Source organism: Centroberyx gerrardi, chromosome 2 (genome assembly GCF_048128805.1).
Source record: "Centroberyx gerrardi isolate f3 chromosome 2, fCenGer3.hap1.cur.20231027, whole genome shotgun sequence".
Classification (NCBI taxonomy): domain Eukaryota; kingdom Metazoa; phylum Chordata; class Actinopteri; order Beryciformes; family Berycidae; genus Centroberyx; species Centroberyx gerrardi.
Window position 1 is genome coordinate 27,378,662 of NC_135998.1, and position 16,430 is coordinate 27,395,091.

Genomic DNA, 16,430 nt, shown 5'->3' on the forward strand with positions numbered 1-16,430 from the left:
AAGCAAAGCAAACACTTCATGGTGATCCTGGGGAGATGTGATCGAAATGTTCTGTTTCCATTCAGGTTTTCTAAACCCCAGCTTGTGAGTGTGGGATGTTTCTCTCACTCATGTACTTCCTCTTTGTTCGTGGTCCTTTGGTTTTTTTCTGCAGTCCAGATGATACCGCGCATGCTCCATTTGTCTCCTTCATTGTGCCCTATCCCCGTTAGACAGAGCTAAGCTAGGCTAGCTGTCAGTCCACTGAGCAGCATCAGGGGCACTCAAGGCTTTGCAGATTCTCCTTGCAAAAACAATTTGCACTGGTATGGGATATTACCGCTACTGAAGCATTTTAGTCGTAGCATTGAGCTAATAATAACTGTTTGACTAACTAGACTGTTAGGAGCTAATGTTTGCTAACGTTACATTTCTCTCCAAGGTTAGCCAGTTAGCTAGCATGTCGAGCTATTCAGCTAAGGTTAGCTATGTTATATAATGATGTTTAGCCTTGTAATGAACATTTTAATCCTCGGATGATAGGTTTGCCTTTGTGTTTGTGTTGAGATTCACAATTGTAACGTTAGCTACCCAAGTTAGCAACTTTAACATTGTGGTGGCTAGCTAGCTGGCTGCGGAGGGGTGTGTGTGTTGGGGCAGAATACTATGAACGCTAGCCAATGTACCTGGTGAATCCCTTTCTAGCTAGTTGAGTAGCTAACGTTACTGCAGCTCAGCCAACAGCTAGCTAGCTGTCAAGTAAACCCCCACACCTCTTTCACTGACCCATCTGCTGTCCTTTGTCCCAAATAAGCATAGTGGCACCACTAACCTTTTGTTCATAACAAAGGATCTGTTAGGCACTTTTTTCTTCGTAAGTAACCTCAGCTTTCAAAAACGGTTATTGTTATAGTGGAGCTATATTCAGAAATCGTGTGCATTTGAGCGTCTTTATATGCCGAGGACGAGGTAGGGCCCTTTTTACAACCTTGAGGCATGTTGATCACAATACAAATTAACGTATTCTTCTGATGCTCAAACATCAGCAACCATACCCATTTCATATATTTCTATTTTAATTTTGAAGTCTTAGTTTGAGTCAGATTTAATCTGGGAGGAGGGGGGCTGGTTCTTGCTCAGTGCACAAGCAGCATCATGGTTCAGTTGGGATGCAGACCTAGCTGCTGTTAGCAAGCTTCCCTCCTGGCTCTAAAGGAACAATATGTTCCCTTCAGCTGGAGCTCACTGGGGAACTAGTCACTTGCTTGTTGATGATTGATATATTCCAGTTTTTTTTGATTGCATGGGATACCTGACAAAACCACACTCATAGTAGGACAGTGCTGACTGACATTAAATCTGCTTTGATTTTGTTGACTGCTGATTGCCCTGTGCTGTCACTTTAATTCAGGATAAGCTATTGCTAGTGGTGCACCATCACTGAAGACTCAATGTAACGTTCATCCCTGACTGAATGATTATTGACTTACAGATCACTCGGAATGCCTGTGGAAGAGTGAAAATGTCTAGTTTGGCTTCTCATGCTGTCTGATTTGTACAATTACATGTAAAATCGTGGTTGTTATTACAGAGTGAGTTAAAGAGACATGAGAGTCAGAGTCACTCATCACTTGACTCACTTGACACTTGTCTCTTTTTATTTTATCTAGCATAATGGCTGTCCCTCCTTCATACTCAGACCTGGGCAAATCTGCCAAGGACATATTCAGCAAGGGCTATGGTGAGTACTCCAACAACCCTACTACAACCTGTTCAAACCTGGAGTTTCAGGGTGTCCAGCTGTGAGACCCATGTCCGGTGTGCGGATGTGCAAGCTAGAGAGATCCATAAAAATATAAATTTCATCTTGGTGGCAATGGGGCAATTTACAAAACAAGCTATCTTTCACAGGTGAAAATAAATATGTTGGCTTTAAACTACACATAACAAAAGTTCAGGACATGAAATTTCGCCATCTAAAAATATGATGATATGCATTGTGGAGTTCAAAAAATGTTAATGCAATCTCATCTGCGGTCTGATATCTAAGAAATGACATTCAGAATGGTCTTTTCTCTTTTGCATTGTTTGAACACTAGAGCATGTAAGGCATTGGAGATGAAATTGGTACTGAAGATTATTTGAATTGGATTTACAAAGGTCTTAAAAAGTTTTAAATTTAACTTATAGAAACCGGTAGTCACCATGTTTATGATTTTTCCCTCAATAAAAAGGGATTTTTTTCAGTCATAATTCAGATTTTGCTAAAAAAAAATAGTAATATATACACATATATATATATATATATATATATATATATATGTGTGTATATATATATATATGTGTATATAGTAATATTGAACCGTGAACCCAGTATTGTGTATCGAACCGAACCATGAGCTGAATGTAATTTCATCCCTACTTTAAACTTCATATCGACTTTACTTTGAAGTAATGCCCAGTCTGTTTTGTTGTATTTGATGTGATTAATTTGCTTGTTTTTGAGCACCTGTTGACTGCTTACACAAAACTCCATCTTTTGAACTCCACCAGGCTTCGGTGTCGTGAAGCTGGACCTGAAGACCAAGTCACAAAGTGGAATGGTGAGGAGACTTTCGCCTGTCTTTACCTTCTCTCACCCTCTGGATGCTTTCTACCTAATACATTTCCCCGCCCTGCCTTGTCCTGCCTTCACTCGGCATCATTTATGCAGTCTCTACCCCCCACCCCCCACCCCACCCACTGCCATCATCACCAAAAGAGAAAGAAAGAAAACAGGAACATTAAAAAAAACCTTTAAAATCCATGCTTTTGTAACTATAAGTGAACTCCTTTGAGCTTTAAGGTTTACAGGTTGACGACGAGTGGCGCTGACACTGCTGTGCTTGGCTTAATCTGTGCTTTATTCTAGAGAAACACGACAGGCCCGTATGCATTAGTGGCCTGTCTGTCTCTCTACCTGCCTTTCCTAACCCCTGCTCTGTCTCCACGCTGCTGCCCTCTGTCCTGGACTGCTCTCACTCTAATGTAGATGGTAAGACCTGGTCCCAGAGCTAACGGCTCCAACTGTCTGTGTGCTTGGAAATGCAAGCGGTTGTTGTCAATGGGTTTTTGTCCTGTTATTCAGTCATGGATGTTTTTCCATTGTTGTTGTTATCATCGTTCTTTCTTTGTGAAAATCATTTCATTATGATGAAAATCAGTGTAATTTCTAGCTTTTGTGTTTCTTCCATATTCTATTATACCACTATCAGTCATTTCTCACTGTTCGTCATGAGTCTCATTTCTTTGTAGAGAATGTCTTTGGCTGTACTCAGTCCAAACGTCTTTTCATCATCATCTTTTCACATTATAATTTGTCACAGTCTTTTGTGTTGTTGGTTCTAATTGGTATCTTATAGGGTTGCATGATTAATCACATTGAAATTGCTATGTGAACATCTAAAATTATATCTAAAACGCATAAGGCTACAATTTTAAAAGATATTATACATTTTCAATTTTACACTCTCAATTAAACAAGCTTGTTAGATACACATCTGTGGAAGAGCTGCACTACACATTTTCTGACAATCAGAAACCAGTCACCAGAGGCAAAGTTGAATAGGTAGAGAGGAGTGTGTGTGGCCAGTTGGGCACTGAAAGAAGAGGAGGAAGAAATGGAAATGTTGGAAAATGTTACAAAATGTGAAAATAATGAAAAAGTCCACAGCTGTATTGCCCAGTGGATATTTTGATCAGTTGTGGTGTATAAACTTTTGAAAATAGGCTGCAGCTTAAATTATTTTCATATTCGTAGGATGTATTTTGTTATTATGATCTACATGTCTGTGGACATGTCATTTAACTCCCTTATATAACCGTATTTTATATACAAATTGTGTTCTTTCCCATGATGCATTTCTGTCGATGACATATATATCTAATTAACTATAAGTTAATTTAGATCTCAGCTCTCTGGCTCCCAAGTTGATCATCTGCTTTCATCTCTTGTACAGAGAACACAGTAATGTTAGGCAACTTGGCTTGCTTGTTAATGTTAGGAACTGAACCGTTTGAAAACATATGTTATAACATACATACATACATGTGCTTTATTATAAAATGCAAGAGTGTGTGGTCTTACAATCATATAAAGATTTAGCTATTTAACTAGCTCTTTAACTGTGTGCTTTGGCCTTGTCACAAGGAAATTTGAGATATTGTCTCAATTATATTGCAGTGCAAATCACAATTGCAATATTTATCAAAGCGCTCAGTGTGTTTTTGTCCATCTCACCCAGTCCTCATGTCTTGCATGGACTAGCATTACTGTTCAGGGTTTTCTCACAGTTCTCTGGCTGTCTTGCTTTACAGTATTGATGTATTTAATGTTACATGTCTGTCATCGTCCTAGCTGTCATCCTCCCATTTCTCACACTCTAATACTGTTTCTCCTTATTTCTTTACAGTTTCTGCTCACGTAGTTCATGAATCATTAAGTTTGGCCTCAGTTGTAGTTAGCACATTTTTTTTCCTAGTGTGTTTTCCCTCTGTAATTTAATGTCATGCTTTGGATATTCTATACACATACTCTCTGTATTAGTCTGTTTTATTATTTTCACACTTTTTGTCAGTCAGTGTATATTTGGCCTTTCTGACTGACTGTGACACACTAATGCTTCCTCCCCTGTGTCACCCTCCTCCTCCTCCTCCTCCTGTCAGGAGTTCAACACATCTGGCTCCAGCAACACAGACACAGGGAAAGCTGCAGGGAGCCTGGAGACCAAATACAAGATGAAGGAGCTGGGCCTCAGCTTCAACCAGAAGTGGAACACAGATAACACGCTCGCTACTGAAGTCACCGTGGAGGACCAGGTAGGTGTATGTCCAAAGAGAAAGTGTTGAAATTTGTTTAAATAACTGATGAAATTGCATTGTGCGTCTTTTCACTGGTATGTTGACGTTTTTAAAGGCTAAAAAACTGCAATGTTACTTTCTCTACAGCTGGCTCAAGGACTGAAGGTTGCCTTGGATACGTCTTTTGTACCAAATACAGGGTGAGTCTTAATTCATTTGTATGAATGAATGACACATACTGGAAGTGACCCATCCCACACGGGATTACATGACACATTATGTAATAGATATAAAAATAAACAATGGGCAAGGCTTGGCAGGATTGGGAACCCTGAATGACCCAAGCACAGTGGGGAAAGCCCCGACTAGCACATCCTGGTTGTCTTTCCATCTTTTTGTTAATAATTAGCTGCTATCCTGATGCTTGAGTTAAACCCCACTGGGTTTTTGAGTAATCCCTTCTGCACTTAATCCATTTTTTTTTTCATTTTATTTTCCACTGGCCTATTGCCACAAACATTAGAGTCCTACAGGAATCTAGGCAGCGAAGTGAGAATAAACCAACATCTATAGTCCATGTTATGTTCCTTTCCAGGAAGAAGAGCGGCAAGCTGAAGACGGGCTACAAGCGCGACTACATCAACCTGGGCTGCGACATCGACTTCGAGGGTCCCATCATCCACGCCGCTGCCGTGCTGGGCTACGAGGGCTGGCTGGCTGGCTACCAAATGGCCTTTGACACCGCCAAGTCCAAACTGGCCCAGAACAACTTTGCCCTTGGATACAGGGCCGGGGACTTCCAGCTGCACACCAATGTGTGAGTACCAGACCCCACTGCTCTGATTTTGATGAAACGTAGAGGCATGATGCGTCTTCGCACTGTGTTCCAGCGATCCTTACAAATGATACTGATTGGCCTAATGGGGGCATTAAAATTAAAGGTCAAAATTTAAAACTCGCACATGATTCCTCACACACCACTGGTATCTTGATGACACTTGGAGGGATCATACATTTTGGCACTGTGTTTTGCTGTTTAAAAAAATTAGACTGATTGGCCTGATGGGGATGCTATAATTAAAGGTCAAAATTTCAAACTTTGAAACTGCAACACCACTGGCCTGATTTTGATAAAACTTTGGGGGGGTGATGCATCTTGTTGCTGATTGTTGCTGAGGGATGAGAACAGATGAAAATTAGCCCTGTCAAATAAATGTAATAAATAAATAAATAAAGAAGTAAATTGGCCCAAGGGGTGCATGTATCATTAGTGGAGCATTACTATAATTTTTATTCAGACAGTGGGGACGTGGAAAGGGAGACACAGTAGTGAAGGTTTAGTGGGGGCACATGTGTGGTTTCACTGGTGGAATACTTAACCTCTGGACTATCTCTGGGCGTGCTATTGGTCCGGAAAGAAGTAGGTTTAATATCGTTCTTTCTCTTAATGACTGTCCCGTCTCCCTCAGTAACGACGGCACTGAGTTCGGCGGGTCCATCTACCAGAAGGTGAACGACGAGCTGGAGACGGCAGTCACTTTGGCCTGGACAGCCGGCAGCAACAACACTCGCTTTGGCATCGCCGCCAAATACAAGCTGGACAAAGACGCCTCTCTGTCTGTGAGTGCGCCGTCCATCCATTTACACTGTCGTTTCATATTCTGATCTATTGAGGTGCTCACAAAAACAACGTTGTGATGTCTCATGACTTAACTTGTTGAACCCTTCAGGCCAAAGTGAACAATGCCAGTCTGATCGGAGTAGGCTACACCCAGAGCCTTCGGCCAGGTATGCTTTGAGCCCCAACTTTCTCTTATGTTTATTGTTATAACTCTGTATTAGTCGTACTTTCTTGCTCATGACTTCTTAATTAACTAACATTCTGTGTTGTTTGAAAGGATGAATTCTTACGCAAAGAAAATGTGATTTGGTAAACCGTTTCCGTGCCATTCGTGCTCTGCAAATTCTTTTGTTATTCCTCGTTCCTAAAATGTTCCTCACGCCTTTTGCAGGGGTCAAGGTCACCCTCTCAGCCCTGATCGACGGGAAGAACTTCAACGCCGGCGGACACAAAGTCGGCATGGGCTTTGAGCTGGAGGCATAAGGGGGAGAGCGAGATCCACCAACAAAGAAGAGCCCAGAACCAATCGCCACACACTCCTCCGGTCCACAGACACACACACACACTCTCTCACACTATCACCCCAGTCCACCACCACCACCATCAAGTAGCTCCTCCTCTCTGGTCCCCCTCTCTCTCTCACACACCTGTACATACAGCGATCCCCCTTACGCACACATTCAATGAGCATTCTTGGCAGTAATAGGCGGGTCTCGGCATCATGTTTAAACACACCTGATAGGGGTAACGACAATGGAGACGGTGTGTTTTATTGATCCTTTTAGTTGACAGTGCATAGTAAGACTGTGGGTTCATGTCCTCTTATGGTTAATGAAGTGGCACTATTTATCTCCCTGTAGGTCTTGGCTGAAGTAGTCCTTGGTGTAAATGTGTAGCTCCTTTAAGCCTGTGTTGTTCCCGCCTTCCTTAAAGCATGTCTGAATGAAAACCTGGATGCAGAGCAGAACATTTGTTTGCTTGGTTAAAAATGGTGCTGACTGTCTTGTGTGTTTTTTGTTTTGTATCGGTTTGAGTCAGAACATTTTTGGTTTTGTTGTGGACCATTTAATCAATATAAATGTTTTATAAACTGTTTATGTTGTTGAATTGCTGTGGGTCAAAGTTATGAGGGATTGTGAGTTTCAGCATAGGTGAAGACTGTTTCTGCTTGGATTGAGTAAAGGTCTGCGGAGGGTTCAGTTGTATTGTTACTGTCAGCATAGATAGTTTTAGAAGAGTATTGGAAATCTGTTCAAAGTAGTCCTAAATGGTCTCCTCTTTTAATCCTTTGTGACTACTCATAGGTGAAATCAATATAGTGGAATCTTCCAGTAGGTTGTGTAGTTAGTTGGCATTTCTACACTATTGTTTTCATCTGTCTATTTCAGCACAGCAGTCACAAACGAAGTGATGTCACATGAGAATATTTTGCATTTGCTTGTTACCTTGCTTTAGGTATCGTGGCACCAGGCGTCAAGTCTTATTTGATGGAAAGTTGTTTGCTCATGTTGCTCGGGAACTGCGCTCATTGCTGTCACTGCTCTCTTTTCTTCAAACAATCTACACTCTTCAGACCAGTTCCCACTGTACAGAAAATACAGTTTATCGTCCTCTGAGTGATTCCAGTCCAAACAAGAGGTCGTTGTGTTCCACATGACTATCCTTTTCTTCCTTTTGGTAATAAATCATAGATCGAAATGTGTTTTTCCATCAAATTGTGTTGTCATTATTATAAGGGTCATTCCTTTGTTTCTTTGTCATCTCGACACACGTACCTCATTTTTCCAACGTCGGTTAAGGTAATTCTAATAATAAAAACACAATGTCTGAAAGTTGTCGTGATTCTTTTCTCGTCAAAATACATTGCTGCAAGCTATGAGGATAGTGAAGACCTTCAGTGAGGTTGATATTTGATCAAACACTCTCAAAACGTTGTTTAAATGGAGTCTTTAATTGCAAGGCACTTACTGTACACATAAGCCTCATAATCTTAGAAATATAAAAAATATTTGGACTGGGAGATACCAGGACATTAAACATATTTATCACAAACAAAAACTCTTAAGGACTTACTATTATTGATTAGATTATTATTGCCATTAATAGATGTTGCTTCCTGGTAGCATTAATTTGTAATGATAGTGCAAGTCATTAGAGTTTACATTAATCTCTGGGATTTGCATGCAGGTCTTTGCAAACAGATCTCTCGCTTATTCTTACAGATTACGGAACTAAATGTAATGGCTTGCAAGTGATATTGTTAGAAATGTTGACTTGCACTAGCATTGATAACAAAAGTCAACAAGCTACATCCAGTTTCTCAAAAAACAGTGTAAAACCTTTTTGGATGGGATGTCCCAAAAGGAGTTCTTGTAAGTTTCTTCTAAATATCTGAACTTTTCCTTTAAACTGTATAAAAACTAGATTTTTATTTATAATGAATATTGCTCTCACACATCTCCTGCTATGTGTCATATATTTTCCATCAAGTTCATTTTTCCGTAGCAGAATGACCAGTGATAAATCTCCTTCACTCTTTCCATCAGCATGAATGTCTGGTTGAGCTGCCTAATAGTTGTTGTCAGATAATGCTTTGCCTCTTAGAAAGGGTTAAGGCTTGTTTGTGGACTGGACAAACACTTTCAAACCTCCTCTGCAAAGGACGCATGCCATTCCTCTTAGGACAACAGAGTCCTCACCGGCGTCTGAATAAAAGACTCCTTCTGTCACTGTTAGACACATGTTCTTACATGTAGTGGCTCTGTCTTGTCATTCAAGTTTTGTGTCCATATTCCTTCTGGGTGCTTCCCATGAACTGTGTTTCACGGTTAAAGACTCTAGCACATCCAAACGTTTCCTTGAGAGGATTTCACAGCAGGTTGACCTTCGCCACCACTTTCTTGCAGCCTGTTCGGGCGTATTCTCGCCCCCCTACAGCAGGGTAATACTCGATCTCCCCCGCCAGACGCTCTATGTTGGTGTGATCTGGGTAGAAGCCCTCCCGGGTCATCTCATCCAGGAAGCATTCCATCACATGACCTTTTTCCAAAAGGCCCAGAGGTAAGATGTCTGCCTCTGTCCATAGCGGGTGGAGCTTCTCCAGAGTGTTGCGCAGTATTGGAGTTAGCTCCTTCACTAGGTTGCTATGACGCCCGGATGCTGTTATGGCCATAGAGATACTTGAGGAGTTGTGCAGCAGGTGCTTGGTGATGTGGGCGTGACCCAGATTGCTCAGGAACAGGTAAACAGCGTTTAAGTATTCGTTGGAACGCTTGGAGACCACGAGGTCCCTCAGAGCGTCCAGTATCTCACGGTGCATGTGCTCGGCCTCATCAAAGATGAAGAGGGGGATCTTCTCCTCTTCCTCGGCGCGCGCGACCGCCTGCGAGACGATGACGGACAGGGCCCGGGCGCACTGCCAGGCCTCGCCCTCCAGGGGACAGTGGTGGAGAACGTAGTACTGGAGCACCAGGGCCTCCCCCACTACCGAGCGGAAATGCCCAGCCAGGAGGCGTCCCAGGTGGCTCTTGCCCACGCCGCTGGGGCCGTGCAGGGACAGGACCAGGGGCTTGTTGTGGACGTAGGTGGACAGGTAGTCCTTCAGGTGGGCCAGCAGACCCTCCACCGCTCCCTGCTGGCCGAACACCTCCCTCCTCAGCGTCTTCTCCAGCCCCTCCAGGTCATATCTCAGGACGTGGTCGTCCAGGTTCTCTATGGCATTATACACCTGGAGACAAGTGACAGAAAGACAGGATTGATGTCAGTAGACAATGACAATGAAACAATCAACTTTCCCTGGAAACAACATTGAAGTGTTTGGTGACCACTGGACAAGTGGGATCAGAATTTGTTTTGGACGAGGCAGACATGCTGGTACCATGTCAGTCCATAAGTTGTTTACTTGTGAAGATCAGCCTTGTAAATTATACAACTTGGATACTAACCAGTAAACAGTAGAGTAATAAACTACCCATAATGCTGTGGGATACAAGGGATGATAAAAACAGTCAGCAACAACAACAGCAATGTGACATGACGCATGTTTCAGCATGATTTGAATGGACAGTTAACATTGTCATGTGGCATATGGGTATTATTACAGTACAATCAGTATACAGTGTTTACTGTTAGGATTGTTTTTGCTCAACACTACTAACTGATTATGAAAGGTCATATCTTTAAATGGTGTCACTGATTATAATGTCAATTTACTGTAATCATAACCTCCACTGTACCTGGAGAAAGACGATGGCACACAGCAGGTAGAGACAGTACTTGGCACGGCTGTGCTCCTGTTTGGGTGGGGCTCTGCGCCCCCCTCCGGTGGGAAACATCACCCGTCTCTTCTTCCTTTTCTTTTTCCTCTGGGGAAAGGAGCACGAACTAGAAGGGAAGGTAGAGGGGGTCAGCCCGTCGAAGGTGAAGATCTTGGGGCTGGTGCGAACTGGGGCCCCCGTGGGGCCCCCGGCCCCTCCCAGGCCCACCGACAGCTCCAGGCGACGCTTCTTCATGGCCTGGTACTTCTGCTTGATCCGGATCACGGCGCGCAGGGAGGAGGAGAAGCTGGAGAAGCTGGGGGCTGCGCCTTCCCCCCCTTTCTCATCTCTCTCTCCCTCTCCCTCCATTTCCCCGTCTGTGTGAGACCCGGACAGCCGGTCGCTGGCACTGCTATCCTGGTCACTCATCTCACTCATCTGCAGAGGGAGGGAGAGAGAGAGAGAGAGAGAGAGAGAGAGAGAGAGAGAGAGAGAGGAGGACTGTCATGGTGTGTTATGACAGAACATGCCAATGGCCACAAACTTCCTGTTTTAACTTCATATTCTAAAAATATATTTTCTCTGTTCTCTAACCAGAAGTTTCTTTGTACATAGAGATCAGTGCCAACAAGGGTGGGAGTAGTTACTTCACACTCTAATGTGAGACACTAAGTTGCAGTGATCAGTGGCAAGTAATTAAAATAAAACATAAATAATATAACTGTAGAGCATAACTATACAGCTATACAAAGCCTGGCAGTCTGTCAGGATATTGCAATATGATGACTAATAGACCACTTAGCTGTGCAAACGGTTTCTGAGTAAAACGACAAGCAAACAGGTGTGTGTGTGTGTGTGTGTGTGTGTGTGTGTGTGTGTGTGTGTGTGTGTGTGTGTGTATTCATGTGTGCGTATTAGGCATGCACCCTCCGCCGCTTCCTCTCATCTGATAGGAGGGACCAACGCTGCAGCTACTGGCAGAGTGAAATAAGTTTAATCAAAATAAAGGGAAACAGAAGCTCCATTTCCAAATGTGTTCATCACCACAACTTACATACAGTGGAGATTAAAATATTTAGTAGCCTAATATAGTAGTAATATATATAGCAGTTCTTGCAGTGCGGGCAGGATTAAAGGGCTGGGCGGCATTAAAGTGACTCCAGCCAAACCCAGTGTCGAAACAGGGACCTGATAAGATATCTCAACACCTCTGTGACTCACTAGCAGTCGATTCATATTCTGCTTTATACCCAAGACGTAACATGTCCCTGCACTATCTGAAGAAATGTAAATAATAATGCAATTGACAACTTAATTAGTGTTTACGTACAGTGCTCAGTGATTGATACTTGATAGATTTGCACAAGGGCGGCACATTCTTTTTCAACTATATACAGTAGCTATTGTTTTCCTTCAAAGATGATAATCGATTCAACTGAAAAATACTCTGGAAATATTCCAGCTGAAAGAAGGAAGTGCCGTCCCCTGCAGGACCTTCCATGAGTCATGAGTACATGATCATTTTGCCTGTGCAAATGTTATTTTTTCCATATACAATAGGTTACTTTACAATAGGAAACCTTTCCAGGTAAGGCCCACTTATCATTCAGTTTTGCCTTTATGCATGACTTAGGTTTTTCCCTCAATCTCTGATTGCATGGACAATCATAACCAGTGAGGAAGTCATGTCATGACTCATAACTGATGTCTTTTTGAGTGCCTCATATCCTTCAGGTCGGTGAATTAGATACAGCAGACAGTCAATAGAGTAATATACTGGCTGCTGCTTTATTATCTTAGCGTCCGGGTTTGCAGCACATAGGGGGAGTTTCCGTTCTTTAAACCCTGCTGAGATGGAGAAGTTATCAGCTCCACCCATAGGGGCACCAGGCACCAGGGGCCTGCAGCTGACTTGAGGTACTTGATACCAACATGATTTTATCACATACTGACTTACACACTCTAATAAATAATACAAATGAGGAAATGGTGAGAGTTGCAAGATGGTTTCAACTTAATAAGCTCTCAATAAATATTAAAAAGTCAAATTTCATAATATTTACGGGAAGGGGCAGGAGGTATGTTAGGGATTATGCTAGTGTCAGTAGATGGAAAATACATTTCTCAAGTCTCTCACACTCGTTTCTTAGGCATTTTAGTTGATGAGAATTTAAATTGGAAAAAACATATTAATTTTATTTGTAACAAAACTGTGAAGTCACTGGGGATCATCAGCAAACTCCGAAGCTTCATAAATGTCTCGTTTATTAACTTTATATTATTCCATGATTTATCCCTATCTGATTTATGGTAATATTGTTTGGGCAAATACATACCCCTCCAATCTTCATAAACTTTATTTGCTGCCAAAACGATTTGTAAGATTGGCAACTTTCTCAACCTCTAACGAGGCCTCTGTCCCCCTGTTCAGAAAACTGAACATTCTTCCATGGGTCACATGACATGGCAACTATTGAAAAAAAAAAAAAAGCAGATTTTTTCATATATATAATATAAAATAGAAGAAGCACTAAAATCCAACAAAAAGAGCTGTGTCTCATTTGTCCAGTGTGGTACTACAATTCGGCATTGGTTTGGAGTCACTGGGTCACATGACATGGAAGCTATTGGAAAAAAACTGCAATTATTTTCTATTCAAATATCTATGTAAAATAAATTAATTACACATTAGCAATCAAAATAGGTGTGCTATATGAGACCAATTTAGTATAATTTTTTAATCATAATTTTCACTAATATGGGCAAGTCAGCACGAAGGTATTGAAAATAACATTGGTTTTGTGTCATTCAAACAGTAATTTATCGATGGTCCCTAAGTGAAACCCCTGTGGTTAAGAGCGAGCGCCCGGAGGTGAGCTAAGCGCCCCCTCACTGCCAACACTGGGTGAAACTGAGCAAGAACACGCTGCTGGATCCGGAGTGAATGTCTGTCGAATATCCAACCTAAAACTAACTTCACCGCGGTTATCGTTTAGCAACTTCTTCAAATTTAATTCCCAAATTCATTCATATAATACTAGACAGTTGGATCATCTTCACCTTCCTTTTTACAAAACGAAACATGGCCAGTACTCCCTTAGATATCGTGGTGTACAGATATGGAACGCTAAAGCACACGTTATCAAGAGCTCGTTATCTTTATACTTTATCACATTGAATTCATGATTCTTGATCTAATTATTTTTTGACGTGTATATATATTTTTTTTCTCTTCTTTTTCCCCGTATTGTTTTTCATGTATTTCTTTGTTTTTATTGGATTGTTGTCTACTGATTGGTTAATTTTTCTGTTCAGTTTGTGTGCTTCTTGTTGTCATTTATTTTTTGTTGCATTTTTCTAAATTATGTTAGCTTAGTTTTTTTCTTTCTCCCCCCCCCCCCCCCCCCCGCCCCTCCCTTTTTTTTGTTATTGTTTATTTTTCTCCATAAGTTGAGGGGAGGTAGTTGTATAAGCCTGTGGCTTCTTGACCTCTCCTGTCACATCTTTTTTTTTTTTTTCATTATCTGGATTTTATGCAGTTTCATGTGTGTGCAAATAAAATAAAATAAAATAAAGGCATCCGGAGAGTTGGAATACGAAGCTGATCCTAGATCTGTTCCCCAATGGCAACCTTTTAGCCAACTCTTAAGCTTTTTGGCAAAGTTGACCACACACAATTAATAATCAAATCAATGACTCAGTTGACCTGTGGCAAATTTTAAAGTTCTATTCCTGGCAGAGTTTGGAAACAAGAATGGCACCAATCCAGATGAGAAACGAGCACATGAATTAAGTTAGTATCATTTCTGGGAAGGACATACTAATTCACCTGGCTAACTAAGCCTCTCTCCCTCGGGGCAGAAGAATTCACAAAAGCACCCAGCGGTGGGGGTAAGTTGATATCACGGCTTTATCTCCCTCTCTGTTCACTTTTCACATGTACTGACCTGAAAGGGCCGGCTGCATTCCAAGCATTTTAGAGCCTCTTCTCTTTAGAGCCACTTTCAAGAAACTTTCTGTGTCTGTGGGAGCTGACTCTAAAGCTTCCTGAATATTCCTGAATATATTGGCTGCAAATACATGCATTGGGCTTAATAAACACACACACACACACACACACACACATACAGGAACTAAGTCTGTTATTTTCTCAAATTTGCTGAATTGTCTAGTTTTGTTCTCTCACATGAAGCTGCTCACACACACACACACACACACACACACACACACACAGAATGGAGACAGAGTGACTGGAGTTGGCCAGAGGCCTGAACAACCAGCTGCACATACTTCAGCCTGCAAACTATATGCAAAGCGAGGAGAGAGGTGAATGAGACAAGAGAAGTGAAGGGAAAAAGAAAGAAAAAAAAAAAACATGCAGGAGAACCAGTCTGCTTACCTCAAATGTGGACGCAATTTCACTTTCAAAGCCGAAGTTCCTTTCCCCAGATCTAGTCCATGGTTTTGGAGTGGAGGGAAGAGAGAAGAGCCCCGCAGAGCATTCAGTGCAACTGTAACTCAGGAAGGAACCTCCTGTCTCTCTGCTTCACCTCCCCAATCCTGTTCTTAGTCGTCTGCAGGCTCCTCCTCTTTCTTCCTCTTTTCTTTCACTCAGTCTTCTACCCAGTTGTTGCAGTTTTTTTCTACACATTTCTCCAAACTAAGGTTCATGCTCTCAGAACATCGAAGCAGCTCAACTCCACTATCAAAATGAAATGCTGCTTTCTTTTCAGATGGAAAGAACCAAATACTGACTCAAACCTGCACACATCATCTGGTGATAAGATCATTTATTCAGATCAATACACACACACACAGACACTAACGGTAAATCATCAGGAAGTTCCGCAATCATTTTCTATAATCTGATTTCATGAAATTTCATCCAGAATCTGTTGATGGAAGGTTTTCCTTACAGTAAGAAAAATGTCTGTTCCTCACAATACTTTAATGTGTGATATTTCACAGTTTCACATATAATAGGTTTGTTATTTTTGGTAAAGGCATATTGACATTTTTACATTTGTCTGTCTGTCATACAGTAAGGAGTTAGAAGTATTGATGGATGCAATAAATCATAATTTGCTTTAAAAAAAACACACACAAACAAGTTCAGTTTTTTCCACAGATTTTATTCCTCATTGACCCTTTCATTTCTGTCAGGCCAAAGTATTTATGCTGGATGTAATTTTGTAATTTGTGTGAAAGCAATGAAAAGGTATTATTAGACTATTAGTTAAAAGTGCAATATGTTTTTGCAAAATTATAAAGAGTTTAAACAGCTGGCGTAACTATTTTAAAAGGATGGACTTTTGGAGAGTTTTGTGTTTTGTAGTTTTGTATTTAGTGTGAAAATAATGAAATGTGCATTTAGTTTTGCAAAATTATCAAGGGCTGTTAACTGTTTTGACACTATGGACCTTAGTTTGGAGAAATGTGTCAAATCAATTGAGTGAAAAACTGTAAGATGCATGGAGTCACTTTCTCATTATTCATTATAATCCAGTTCATGCATGTTGCGTGGGTGTATGGAATTACACAGAGCGTACTCGGGACTTAAAATAGAAAACGGAGAGGTGTGGCAAGTGTTTGCATACTACGTGTATGATTTGCCTGAGACTGACCATGAAAAGGCAGAGCTTGTTAGGTAGACTACCACACGTACTGTATATCTGTGTGAGAGGTCAGCGTCTGATAGTGGCATCAAATCCTTTTAGATCTACATTATACAGTCT

General features: G+C 41.4%; 2 protein-coding genes across 2 annotated transcripts; one reads left to right on the forward strand and one right to left on the reverse strand.

The window, feature by feature from the left end:
• The first annotated feature begins 196 nt into the window (after positions 1–196).
• LOC139910682 (non-selective voltage-gated ion channel VDAC2) lies at positions 197–8,157 on the forward strand. Its single transcript, XM_071898062.2, has 9 exons — positions 197–305; positions 1,650–1,720; positions 2,533–2,582; positions 4,684–4,836; positions 4,966–5,018; positions 5,414–5,635; positions 6,288–6,438; positions 6,549–6,606; positions 6,831–8,157. The coding sequence occupies exons 2-9, from the start codon at positions 1,654–1,656 to the stop codon at positions 6,920–6,922; spliced, it is 846 nt and encodes a 281-aa protein (XP_071754163.1). The 5' UTR covers positions 197–305; positions 1,650–1,653; the 3' UTR covers positions 6,923–8,157.
• Positions 8,158–8,337: 180 nt separating this feature from the next.
• Positions 8,338–15,202, reverse strand: tor4aa (torsin family 4, member Aa). Its single transcript, XM_071898051.2, has 3 exons — positions 15,095–15,202; positions 10,675–11,133; positions 8,338–10,166 (listed from the first exon to the last, which is right to left on the reverse strand). The coding sequence occupies exons 2-3, from the start codon at positions 11,131–11,133 to the stop codon at positions 9,309–9,311; spliced, it is 1,317 nt and encodes a 438-aa protein (XP_071754152.2). The 5' UTR covers positions 15,095–15,202; the 3' UTR covers positions 8,338–9,308.
• Positions 15,203–16,430: the final 1,228 nt, after the last annotated feature.